The sequence below is a fragment of the Nerophis lumbriciformis genome, linkage group LG04, assembly GCF_033978685.3.
Source record: "Nerophis lumbriciformis linkage group LG04, RoL_Nlum_v2.1, whole genome shotgun sequence".
In the NCBI taxonomy this organism is placed as follows: domain Eukaryota; kingdom Metazoa; phylum Chordata; class Actinopteri; order Syngnathiformes; family Syngnathidae; genus Nerophis; species Nerophis lumbriciformis.
In genome coordinates this window covers 1,276,276-1,290,115 of record NC_084551.2, presented here as the reverse complement: position 1 = coordinate 1,290,115, position 13,840 = coordinate 1,276,276, and the positions used below count along the sequence as shown (strand labels likewise).

Sequence of the window (13,840 nt, the reverse complement as noted above, 5' to 3'; positions counted from 1 at the left end):
AAGGTAACACGCAAGGACATTAACACATCCGACACATATGTAGGATTAACCGAGGGAGAGTTCAAAACCAGATGGAACAATCACAAGGCTTCTTTCAGGAACCAAAACCTGCGGAATACCACAGAACTCAGCAAACACATTTGGGACCTCAAAGACAATAATGTTGAATATTCAATAACATGGCAAATTCTTGCATCCAGCACACCTTACAATAGTGGTAATAAAAGATGCAACCTATGCTTGAAAGAGAAACTGTTTATTATTTACCGTCCAGACCTGTCATCCCTCAACAAGCGCAGCGAAATTGTAACAGCATGCCGCCACAGACGGAAACACCTCCTAGGTAACACATGAGCCAATCACCACGCCCCTACGCCAGCCTGTACCCACCCACTCTGTGCCCTATATAAACCATGGTATGTGAATGCTCCCATTAAAATCTCCTGATGATTGAGGGAACCCCCTCATGAAACAGGCCTGTAGAGATGAAATAGTCTTGTGATTTTTTTTCCCCACACATACATATATATATATATATATATATATATATATATATATATATATATATATATATATATATATATATATGCGCACTAATTGATTGAAAGAGCACGCACTTGGCGCGATGATGTCATGTTATCGATGGGAAAATGCATTTTTAGACATTATGATTTGCCTGAGCGGCTAGGAGACCCCGAGAGTAACAAGCGGTTGCCTTGTTGCCTTCCATTAAGAAAACTAAACTAGTTTTTAGTATAAGTTTTTACTGGTTTCAAGAAATGTAATGCCGAGCGCATATCATTATGTCAAGATAATGGCACTAGCATTTACTTCATTTAAGAACATTTTTTTCAACATATTGAGAAAAAAGGTCTCATATTTGTTTTTTTCTATCAAGAAAAGTGCACTTGTTATTAGTGAGAATATACTTATTTTAAGGTATTTTGGGGTTCATTGAGGTTAGCTAATTTGACTTGTTTTGGAAAGTCTTGACAAGCCAAATTGTCTTGTTCTATTGGCAGATAATTTTGCTTAGTTCAAGTAAAATACCCCTAATTTATTTATTTTTTTTCTTGTTTTTGAACACTGACTTTTTGCAGTGAAGGGAAATTGTTCCACACAGTAGCTCAGTTACAAAGGATGGAAAGGGTAAGGTTGGAAAGGATAATGCAGGTATAAAGTAGACAAAAAATGTACCATAGTAGCAATATAAAATATAACATGTATGTAATATTTACATATTATATATACAGTATGTAATATATACTGATATTATATTTTTATATAATATATACAATATATAACAAATCCCAATTACCATGTACAATATTACAGTATATGTAACAGCTGCAGCAAAAAAAAGGGCAGCATAAAATAGAGAGTAGATCCAGCAGAAAATATACATTATAAACAAAGAGAGGTCGCTAACATAGAAACGGTCAGGCAATAGACGGATGCCTATTGCTGTATGGCGAGTGATTATACAGCTGGATGGAGTGCGGAATGAAGGAGTTCCTGAATCGAACACTGTGGGAACGAAGCTGAAGGAGCCTGTTGGTGTATGAGCTCCACTTGTTTTTGTTTTTGATTTTACATTGTTAAACAAACTCAGTTTAACAATGTAAAATCACTGAAATCGATGCCATACAATGGTAAACATAACTTAAAATAAGTGACGTGTATTTGACGAGGCCGATACTTATTTCACAATCAGCATTGCAAAAGACAACCTCTGAGGAAGGCAACAGTTGTGACTGAAACCGTCAGGTACGGAAATAAACAAGGTAGTAGAGCTAATTTTTTACTTGGTATGCGGAGCCCTCACAAGGGATGCCGATGTCGCGTGTTGCATTGCTTTTTTGGCATAAATGTAGCCAAAAGCCGAAGAAAAAGCAAAAGATTAATGGGCTGAATTGACTAAGATACAAATACCACATGCTAAACAACGTGTCCAATGTATTAAACTGATGTGTACCCTATTTATCGGACTGTAAGACGTACTTAAAATTATTTTATTTTCTCATAAATGGACAGTGCGCCTTGAATTGAATTGTCTTTATTATCATTGCACCAGTACAATGAAATTTGCAGTACAAACTACCGGTAATCAAGAGCAGAAATAATTTAACTTTAAAAGCATAAAAAAGAATAGGCTGGATCTTTAAAAGACACATTTAACACGACAATCTTACACACATGCAAGCACACACACACACGCACCGTAGAAGCTTATGGAGACAAAACAAAAAACAGTAGATTGCAGAGACCCTGTGGGAAGAGAGCCACATATTGCAGACATTGAACATCAGAGGCAGAAACAGTAAAGTGCAACACATTTGGTGATTATAAGGAAAAGGGTGGTGTTGAGTACATGTACTTTGCACATCATTACTATAACACAGATGGAGATTTATAGGAAAAGGTATTTGCGTTGTTAACAGAGGTGGGTAGAGTAGCCAGAAATTGTACTCAAGTAAGAGTACTGTTACTTTAGAGATTTATTACTCAAGTAAAAGTAAGGAGTAGTCACCCAAATATTTACTTGAGTAAAAGTAAAAAGTATGTTGTGAAAAAACTACTGAAGTACTGAGTAACTGATGAGTAACATACACACTCATATCATATATATATATATATATATATATATATATATATATATATATATATATATATATACTGTATGTATATGTATATATATATACATATACATTGATATATACAGTATATCATTTATATGTATTTATTTTGCTGTTTTTGTTTACATGTTAAAGGTGTTTTAATGAATATACATGCATGTTTAACACATATAGATTCCTTTCTTTCATGAAGACTAGAATATAAGTTGGTGTATTACCTGATTCTGATGACTTGCGTTGATTGTAATCAGACAGAAGTGATGATAACGTCCACGTTTTCAAATGGAGGAGAAGAAAAGTTCCTCCTTTCTGTCTAATACCACATGAAAGTTTCCAGCTTCCATATTCGTTTTTATATACTTTACAAGAAATATATTGGCGTCAAACTCCGTAGCTTGCTAGCTTGTTTGCGCTGGCTTTCGGAGACTCTTGTTTTGAAAGCGCAGGCGCGATGGAGCGGCACTTTTATTGTGAAGACAGGAACGTCCTCATGTGCGGTCAGTCTTTAGGCTTTTGACAGGATGTACGGTTGAAATAAATATTTTTTCCTTCACACTTTTGATTGATTGATTGGAACTTTTATTAGATTGCACAGTACAGTACACATTCCGTACAATTGACCACTAAATGGTAACACCCCAATAAGTTGTTCAACTTGTTTAAGTCAGGTCATGTGACCACCTGGCTCTGTTTGATTGGTCCAACGTCACCAGTGACTGCATCTGATTGGTGGAACGAAGTGAAACGTCACCAGTAAGGCAGGCATTTTGAAGGTCTGTCTGACAGACCAAAACAAACAAAGCGTGCATTAACAGATCGATAAAAATTAGTAGCGAGTAGCGAGCTGAATGTAGATAAAAGTAGCGGAGTAAAAGTAGCGGAGTAAAAGTAGCGTTCCTTCTCTATAAATATACTTAAGTAAAAGTAAAAGTATGTTGCATTAAAACTACTCTTAGAAGTACAATTTATCCCAAAAGTTACTCAAGTAGATGTAACGGAGTAAATGTAGCGCGTTACTACCCACCTCTGGTTGTTAAGCACTGTTAAGTGTTAATTCCGAGCATTTATGGACCTGGAACGTCTGCCTGATGGCAGTAATTCAAAGTGTTTGTGATCTGGGTGGGACAGATCCCTTAGAATGTTTGTAGCTCTACTAAGACAGTGAGAGCTGTACAGTTCATCCAGGGTGGGGAGTGGGCAACCAATGATTTATTTTTGGCTGTGTTCACAACCCTTTGGAGGGCTTTTCGGTTAGCCACTGTGCAGCTGGCAAACCACACACACATGCAGTACATCAGGATGCTTTCTATGGAACAACGATGGAATGACACCAAAAGAGTCTGAGTCAGATTAATATTCCTGAGAACTCTCAGAAAGTACAGTCTCTGCTGTGCTTTCTTGATGGTGGTTGTGGTTTTAATGTTCCAAGTTAAGTCCTCCTGTATGTGCACGCCGTGAAACCGGAAATCCGGTACCCTCTCCACCTGTTTCCCCCCGATGAATAGGGGCTGAGTGTTGGTTTTGGCTGTCTTCCTGAAGTCTATGATCAGCTCCTTGTTCTTGGCGGTGTTCAGGACAAGGTTATTGTCTGAACACCACATTGACAGCTGCTCCACTCGTCCCGCAAACTTGGTGATGGTGTTGCTGGAGTGTGCGGGGGTGCAGTTAATCCTTTGTACCTAATGTATGAATAATTCTGGTTGTGCTTACTAACCTCGAAGCAATTCTATTTTGTACATGGTGTAATGATAAGTGTGACCGGTAACCAGAGCCGACAGATACATGTGTACTGTAAGATGACTCTTGCAAGCAAGCCCAAAACTTTGATGTTTCATTGAGAATATACAAAAAAATATGTCAAAATGTTTTAGTACGACTTTGGTAAGCTATGAAGCCCCACCGTTTAATGGATAGTCGGCGCATTACGGCTAGCATAGTCAGACGTACTGTGCTTCAACTTACGGGTATTATGGTGTGTGTAAGGACTCCAAAATAGCACCTATTAGGAGACATTATCTGGCGTTTTGTTTCGACCTGTTATGCAAAACCAACTTTTCTTTCCTATTTGGTGCTGCTGATGTGTATTTGGTAAGGGTGTAACGATACACAAAAATTTCGGTTCGGTATGTACCTCGGTTTAGAGGTCAAGGTTCGGTTAATTTTCGGTACAGTAAGAAAATAACGAAATATTAATTTTTGGGTTATTTATTTACCAAATTTGCAAAATCTTCCACCAAAAATATTTTTCTTAGTGGAATATTTGATGTGAAGTAATCGGAACCTTGAATAGGTCAATGATTAATAATAACATTGATTTTGGTTCAATATTATGTTTTGAGCAATGACAGTTTGAAAGAAAAAAAACAGCTTTGTTTTATTAGTCAACATTGCAACTTTTTCTAAATTACATTTAACCTTTAAGCTTTTTTATTTCACTTTTGTTATGTTTTTGTTCATTTTAATAGTATTTTCAGAATGTGCCGTGGGCCTTTTAAAACATTAGCTGTGGGCTGCAAATGGCCTCCGGGGCACACTTTTGACACCCCTGCTATAGATAATAAAAAATAGATCTATAGATAAAAAGCAGAGCCTGGCGACGCATGCGCGTTTATCATAACTCTCTCGCTCTCTCTGTCTCTGCCCCTCCCTCACCAATGCTGCTGCGCGCACAATTTGTTTTGTTTTTAACCCCTTCTTAACCCTGAACGTACATTGAAAATACACGCAACCCTAACTCAAAATGCCGGACATTTGAGGCATTTAAGAAACTCCGCCCTGACAGCGCCGCAAAAGAGGACATGTCCGGTGAAAAGAGGACGTATGGTCAGTCTATCGTAGCCCGTTAGCTGCTAGCCTGCCGTGTGCTGTGCCTCGGTGTGCATTGATTACACTCGTGCGTTACGCTACTTAATATGTCCGTGTGGAAACTCGTTCGGTACACCTCCGAACCGAACCCCTGTACCGAAACGGTTCAATACAAGTACACGTACCGTTACACCCCTAGTATTTGGCATTTCCAGAAGTTTCCAAAATTTGCGCGCGCCTGCACCAACGCCGTAGTCAATAAGGTCCTTCTTTTTCTCTATCCTCTTGTTGCGAGGTATTCATCCTCCGCTGTTGCCATTTCTAACACAAAGTAGCGTATAGTTTGAACGTATATCTGTCAGTAGACTCTATATGGAAGCACTAAAAACTTGGTCATCTGCTGCACATTCACGTTTTTAAATGTATACTTCAAGAAGTTGTTTTCATATAGGAGATATGTTAATAATATATATTATATGTGAATAAATGAACACCATTAAAAAAAATACTGAAGGACCCCAAATAAATTCAGTTTGTTTTAAGCAGCCCCTTAAGTCACCTGCATGGAGCATATATTATAAAAGGATGTTGCTGAATAGACGATATGTCTAATATTTTTTTCTATGTCAGTCCAAATATGTTGACACACACAAGTAGGATGGAGGATTCTCGTCTGTCCATCGTCTGTCTTTGAAGCAGAAGCACTGATCCTGCAGCCGTGTATGTTCGTGCGTACTTTTCATATGTGTTAAATAAAGACGCAAATTTAGGTGCCTCAATCACTTTTTAATTTAGTTTATCAGGCTGCATGTGCTAAATAATTATATTTGCAATTTCTCCTCCCAGTATTGTGGGCGTTCTGACCATCAGCATACTGTATCTTTTGCGTATGAATGAAGGCATAGACGCAAAATGGATTACACACATTTAGTAGATCAGCTTTGCGTGTGCTACCAAGTTTGCACATGTTTATGCAAACCTTTCGCAGATAAAGCCGCTAGTGTTTGGATGCATGCTAAAATGAAATATTGCTGCTTTTGTTTAGAGGCATACGGTATCAGATACTATACCAGGGGTCGGCAACCCGCGGCTCTAGAGCCGCATGCGGCTCTTTAGCGCCGCCCTAGTGGCTCTCTGGAGCTTTTTCAAAAATGTATGAAAAATGGAAAAAGATGAGGGGGAAAAAAAAAATCAATTTTTTGTTTTAATATGGTTTCTGTAGGAGGACAAACATGACACAAACCTCCCTAATTGTTATAAAGCACACTGTTTATATTAAACATGCTTCACTGATTCGAGTATTTGGCGAGCGCCGTTTTGTCCTACTAATTTTGGCGGTCCATGAACTCACCTTAGTTTGTTTACATGTATAACTTTCTCCGACTTTCTAGGACGTGTTTTATGCCACTTCTTTTTCTGTCTCATTTTGTCCACCAAACTATTAAGGTTGTGCATGAAAGGTGAGTTTTGTTGATGTTATTGACTTGTGTGGAGTGCTAATCTGACATGTTTGGTCACTGCATGACTGCAAGCTAATCGATGCTAACATGCTATTTAGGCTAGCTATATGTACATATTGCATCATTATGCCTCATTTGTAGCTATATTTGAGGTCATTTAGTTTCCTTGAAGTCCTCTTAATTCAATGTATATCTCATGACACACTATCTGTATGTAATATGGCTTTTAATTTTTTGCGGCTCCAGACAGATTTGTTTTTGTATTTTTGGTCCAATATGGCTCCTTCAACATTTTGGGTTGCCGACCCCTGTACTATACCTAAGTACTGACTGCTTTATTTTCATAAAGGGGCAATACTATTGAACGTGTAAACTTGGACATACTTTAGAGTAGTCAGTGTACAGTTTGTATAGCAGTATATACTTACTATCCACTGAAAATGTGTAAATGTTACTGTTTTAAAAGCTGGCAACACGAGTGAGTGGTAAAATAATTGGGCCTTTGTGTACAGTGAAGCATGGAAATAGTAGTTTTAATGGCTTGGGGCTGCACAAGTGCTTGCTAGTATTGGGGAGCTGTGGTTTAACTCAGTAAATATACCCCTGCGCTCGCAGATATGAGTGCTTGTTTAAGTCTAATCCCTGCATCTTTTATATTTTCCAGCGCCTAACAACAGCCATCGCATTGTGTTGAATTTCACCTTCATGAACACAGAGTGCACTTACGATTACCTGTTTGTGTATGACGGAGACTCCTATCAAAGCCCCCTGCTGGCCAGCCTGAGTGGCAGCACCCTGCCGCACCCCATAGAGGCCAAGTCCGGAAAGGTCCTTGATATATTATTCATCAATCAAAATTACCGGTAATGCAAATCAAGTGCGTTGAATTTGGATGCTAATGCTTCACTTCCTGTTTTCCAGATGCTGCTTCATCTCTTCAGCGACGCTAACTACAACCTCTTGGGCTTCAACGCCACCTACACCTTCTCCCTGTGTCCCGGAGCGTGCGACGGTCACGGCCGCTGCGATCCGTCCACACAACAGTGCCATTGTCATCAGAGTTGGGGCGGGCCGGCTTGCGCGACGCCCCTGTGCTCCCACGCTTGCTTGGCGCACGGCCAGTGTGACAAGGTCTTAATCAACACCCAAAGTAAAAACTTAAAGGTGTCTTTAATACTTCATTTTGTCATTTTCAGAAAGGAGAGCGCTGCCTTTGTAACCCGGGCTTTCTGGGTCACAGTTGTCAGCTGGGTCTCCATGATGACAGCGGGGCGGGGCAGTGGTGGCACGTCAGCGAGGGGGACCCTTACATGTCGCCCAGGACTGGCTCTGCTGGTGTGTACCTGGCCTCCACTGGGGCCTTGTACCTGTTTGGAGGTGAGAGTGATGTGTATTATGGAGAATTTCCTAACACACAATGTGGAGGCTCTTGGAACAGTGTGGTTTTCGTCCTGGTCGTGGAACTGTGGACCAGCTCTATACTCTCGGCAGGGTCCTTGAGGGTGCATGGGAGTTTGCCCAACCAGTCTACATGTGTTTTGTGGACTTGGAGAAGGCATTCGACCGTGTCCCTCGGGAAGTCCTGTGGGGAGTGCTCAGAGAGTATGGGGTATCGGACTGTCTGATTGTGGCAGTCCGCTCCCTGTATGATCAGTGCCAGAGCTTGGTCCGCATTGCCGGTAGTAAGTCGGACACGTTTCCAGTGAGGGTTGGACTCCGCCAAGGCTGCCCTTTGTCACCGATTCTGTTCATAACTTTTATGGACAGAATTTCTAGGCGCAGTCAAGGCGTTGAGGGGATCTGGTTTGGTGGCTGCAGGATTAGGTCTCTGCTTTTTGCAGATGATGTGGTCCTGATGGCTTCATCTGGCCAGGATCTTCAGCTCTCCCTGGATCGGTTCGCAGCTGAGTGTGAAGCGACTGGGATGAGAATCAGCACCTCCAAATCCGAGTCCATGGTTCTCGCCCGGAAAAGGGTGGAGTGCCATCTCCGGGTTGGGGAGGAGATCTTGCCCCAAGTGGAGGAGTTCAAGTACCTCGGAGTCTTGTTCACGAGTGAGGGAAGAGTGAATCGTGAAATCGACAGGCGGATCGGTGCGGCGTCTTCAGTAATGCGGACGCTGTATCGGTCCGTTGTGGTGAAGAAGGAGCTGAGCCGGAAGGCAAAGCTCTCAATTTACCGGTCGATCTACGTTCCCATCCTCACCTATGGTCATGAGCTTTGGGTTATGACCGAAAGGACAAGATCACGGGTACAAGCGGCCGAAATGAGTTTCCTCCGCCGGGTGGCGGGGCTCTCCCTTAGAGATAGGGTGAGAAGCTCTGCCATCCGGGAGGAGCTCAAAGTAAAGCCGCTGCTCCTCCACATGGAGAGGAGCCAGATGAGGTGGTTCGGGCATCTGGTCAGGATGCCACCCGAACGCCTCCCTAGGGAGGTGTTTAGGGCACGTCCGACCGGTAGGAGGCCGCGGGGAAGACCCAGGACACGTTGGGAAGACTATGTCTCCCGGCTGGCCTGGGAACGCCTCGGGGTCCCACAGGAAGAGCTGGACGAAGTGGCTGGGGAGAGGGAAGTCTGGGCTTCCCTGCTTAGGCTGCTGCTCCCGCGACCCGACCTCGGATAAGCGGAAGAAGATGGATGGATGGATGGATGGACAATGTGGAGGCTCTTGCTGATGTCTGGTTGCTTCTTCCAGGGTTCGACCTGAACAGAGCGCTTGGTGACTTGAACAAATACAACTTCACGTCCAACCAGTGGGAGAGAAGGTCTTACGGTCACTCACCTGTAAGTAATATGAGGTTACCCAATCACTCTTATACCGTATTTTCCGAACCATAGGGCGCACTGGATTATAAGGCGCAAAGCCGATGAGCCGGTCTAGTCAGGTCTATTTTCATACAAAAGGCGCACCGGATTATAGGGCGCATTAAAGAGGTCATATTATTATTCTTTTTTTCTAAATCGAAAACACTTCCTTGTGGTGTACATCAGTGTTTTTCAACCGTTTTTGCGTTGAAAAAATCTGGAGGCACACCACCAGCAGAAATCATTAAAAAACAAAACTCAGTTGACAGTAAAAAGTTGTTGTCGCAATTGTTGGACATGACTTTAAACCATAACCATCAATATAGCTCTTGTCTCAAAGTAGGTGTACTGTCACAACCTGTCACATCACGCCGTGACTTCTTTTGAGTTTTCCTGTGTGTAGTGTTTTAGTTCTTGTCTTGCGTTCCTATTTGTCTTTTTTTGGTATTTTCCTGTAGGAGTTTCATGTCTTCCTTTGAGCGATATTTCCCGCATCGACTTTGTTTTCAGCAATCAAGAATATTTCAGTTGTTTTTATCCTTCTTTGTGGGAACATTGTTGATTGTCATGTCATGTTCGGATGTACATTGTGGATGCCGTCTTTGCTCCACAGTAAGTCTTTGCTGTCGTCCAGGATTCTGTTTTTGTTTACTTTGTAGCCAGTTCAGTTTTAGTTTCGTTCTATATAGCCTTCCCTAAGCTTCAATGCCTTTTCTTAGGGGCACGCACCTTTTGTTTATTTTTGGTATAAGCATTAGATACCTTTTTACCTGCACACTGCCTCCTGCTGTTTCCGACATCTACAAAGCAATTAGCTACCTGCTGCCACCTACTGATATGGAAGAGTATTACATGGTTACTCTGCCAAGCTCTAGACAGCACCGACACTCAACAACAACACATCATTTGCAGACTATAATTACTGGTTTGCAAAAAATATCTTTAACTCAAACAGGTGAAACTAGATAATCCCCCACAGCACACCGTACTGTATCTCACGGCACACCAGTGTGCCGCAGCACAGTGGTTGAAAAACACTGGTCTACATAACATGTAACAGTGTTTTTTTGGTCAAAATGTTACATAGATTATGTTTTACAGATCATCTTCAAGCCACTTTGACAGTCGCTTCAGGATGCGTCGTTTTGTGGGCGGTCTTATTTACGTGGCTCACCTTCGGCAGCGTCTTTTCTCCGTCATCTTTGTTGTAGCGGTGGAGCGTGCAAGGACGGGAGTGGAAGAAGTGTCAAAAGATGGAGCTAACTGTTTTAACGACATTCAGACTTTACTTAAATCAATAACGGGGTAGCATCTCCTCATTCGTGGCTCCCGAGTGCAATAAGGCCGGAAATGTGTCCCGTGAAAAACCGTCCGACCGGAACTCTCTAATAACTAAAGTTCCTTGGGTGAATAATGTCAACTCACTACACCGGTATGTTTTAGCGCTTTCATGGCGAGTTTAATATTAATATTAGAAATGGCAACAGCGGAGGATGAATGTCCCATAACAAGAAAATAGAGAAAAAGAAGAAGCTTATCGACTACGGTGTCAGCACGGATGCAGAATTATGCAGATCCCAAATACAGATCAGCAGGTACCAGAAGGTAAGAAAAGTTGCTTTTGCATAACATTGCAAAACAAAACGCCAGATAATGTCTTACCTTATACACACACCATAATAATACTCGTATGCGGTGCGGCTTCATAGCTTACCAAAGTCGTACTAAAACATTTTGATACATTTTTGAGCGCCGTGTGTAATGTTCTATATTTTCAATGGAACATATACAATTTTGGTGTTGTGTACTTGAGTCATATTGCAGTCTACACGTAGCTCTTATGTGTGACTGCCATCGTATGGCAGTCTACACGTAGCTCTTATGTGTGACTGCCATCGTATGGCAGTCTACATGTATCTCTTATGTGTGACTGCCATCTACAAGTCACACTTATCATTTCACCATGTACCAAATAAAATAGCTTCGAGGTTGGTAAGCACAACTAAAATGATTCCGTACATTAGGCGCACCGTCGAGTTTTGAGAAAATTAAAGGATTTTAAGTGCGCTCTATAGTGCGAAAAATTCTGTACTTGGTAGGTCTGGGCGTTAATTTTTTTTTTTATCGATAACTTGATTTTTTTGATAATTAAAAAAAAAATCTCCTTTTTCTCTGGCACATTCGTTTCCCGCAGGACCTTCCGTAGCTTTCGCCCTCCCCATTGTTTTCTTAACGGAGACTCACACACACAGCTACAACATGGCTACTCCTACAGGTTGTGAAAAATGTTGATACCAACACTAAAAAAATACATTGATACCTGCTTTTTTCAGCATCCTCAGTCCCTAAAACTGTACAACACTTTTTCCTCGAGTCAGCGCCAAAGAAGAGCTTAACAAATGAGCAAATGTTCCCTATATAGTATTATTCGTGGAAGCCTGTCACAAATGCGGATTTGGCACTTCTGGGTCAACCCTCGCCCATTAGCAAATTATAATGGAAGTGTGGCAGTGTAGCTTAACTGTAGGTGTGACGTGTCTCAGCTTCACAACATATCTACTACACGCCTGGTGTGTGTCTGTGACTGTCGCTATATTTAGAAAGTACAGATACATATTAAAAGTGAAAGAGAGATGTGTCCTGCGTCATGCCTATATTGGTTAATCAAAAGCGGTCACAAAAGCATACCTGCCAACTACTCCGGTTTTCCCGTAATTAGTACGGTTTTCATCAACCTATTCCGGGTTAGGGTTGCAGTGATAAAAAATACGGTTTTTCATTAATTAAAAAAAAAATTTTTTTTTAAATGCGCGAGGCTATTTATAGCACCGCTGCCAAGCACGAGGCACCAGTTGCCATTGTTTCCAAACGAGCGAACGATCATGGAATCAGCCGGAGAAAAATCGCAAACGAGTCTTAAACCGAAAAGAAAACTGCAGTCATTCCGTGAAGAATATTCAAAAGCCTATCCGGGAATAATTATCCGTTCCAAAAAGGGTGAAAACTACGCGAATTGCACCTTGTGCAGACAAGATTTTTCGATCGGACACGGAGGAATTAGCGATGTAAAAGACCACGTTGGGACAAAAAAACACAAGTCTAATGCCGTTGCTAGCGATACAAGTGGAAAACTTTCAACGTTTTTCGGATTTTAGCCACAAAAAGGTAATGACACCAATGTTATCTATTGGAATTGTTTAGTACTGTTATACTGTTAAAAGTGTTTATACTATTTATGCTTTCAAGTCCAAGTTGAAGAAATCTTGTTAAATGTTGACAGCATAACTACCAAAATACAGAAGTATGTCCTTAATATTTTTGCAGTGCTATTTCTGTTGAAAAGTTCAAATGATTACATTAGAGATGTGATGTGCCACTTTTCAAGTGTCTGATGGCTTCAATTAATTTTCATAAATTTTTCATATTTTGAATTCTTTTGAAAGGCTTACAAAAAAACTACATTTGAATTGTAATTCCATGCTATTGACAGGACTATTAATTTTAATGAAGTTAGCTTACCATGTTTACAGTATGATAATTGTGATAGAAATGTGAATTTTAGGCACAGAATATTTTTTACAATTGAACAAGGCAGTAGATTATACAAGCTTGGACAGAAAGTTAATAATGACACCAATTTTTTTTTAATGGAATTGTTTAGTACTGTTTTACCATTTGTTTACTGTAAATTGAAGTCTTGTGAAAGGTTGACAGGATAACTGGCATTAACTGTCAAAATAATTTCAAACTATTGAAGTTAGCTTACAGAATAAACATGTCAATCAACCCATATGATTTTTGCTGTAATATTTTTGTTTTGAAAAGTCACTGTGACTGATAGAAAAGTAATGGTTTTAGCAACATTTTAACCTGTCTGAATGCTAATAATCATTTTGCGTCGGGGGGCGAAGCCTGAACGCCCCACCAGGACTTTGCGGCCCCTGGAACCTGGCTACTAGGTTTTTCTGATTTCAAAAGTTGGCAGGTATGCAAAAGTATTCGCCGAGCGAGTGAGAGCGGCGATCAGCCACCACAAGCCCAGGGAGTCTGCATTACTACTGCGTGCAGAAAACCTCTACAACCTTTCTGCAGTCCCAAACTTTCTCACTTCCATAGGTGCAAAGAAATCACAGT

At 41.0% G+C, this 13,840-nt stretch overlaps 1 protein-coding gene across 1 annotated transcript in view; it reads left to right on the top strand.

Moving 5' to 3' along the window:
- megf8 (multiple EGF-like-domains 8) overlaps positions 1-13,840 on the top strand; it is an 85,156-nt gene that overhangs the window by 10,464 nt on the left and 60,852 nt on the right. Inside the window, exons 3-6 of the mRNA XM_061947282.1 lie at positions 7,566-7,729; positions 7,823-8,032; positions 8,098-8,278; positions 9,597-9,685. Of these exons, the coding sequence (XP_061803266.1) occupies positions 7,566-7,729; positions 7,823-8,032; positions 8,098-8,278; positions 9,597-9,685 (644 nt within the window). The remainder of the gene's footprint in view (positions 1-7,565; positions 7,730-7,822; positions 8,033-8,097; positions 8,279-9,596; positions 9,686-13,840) is intronic.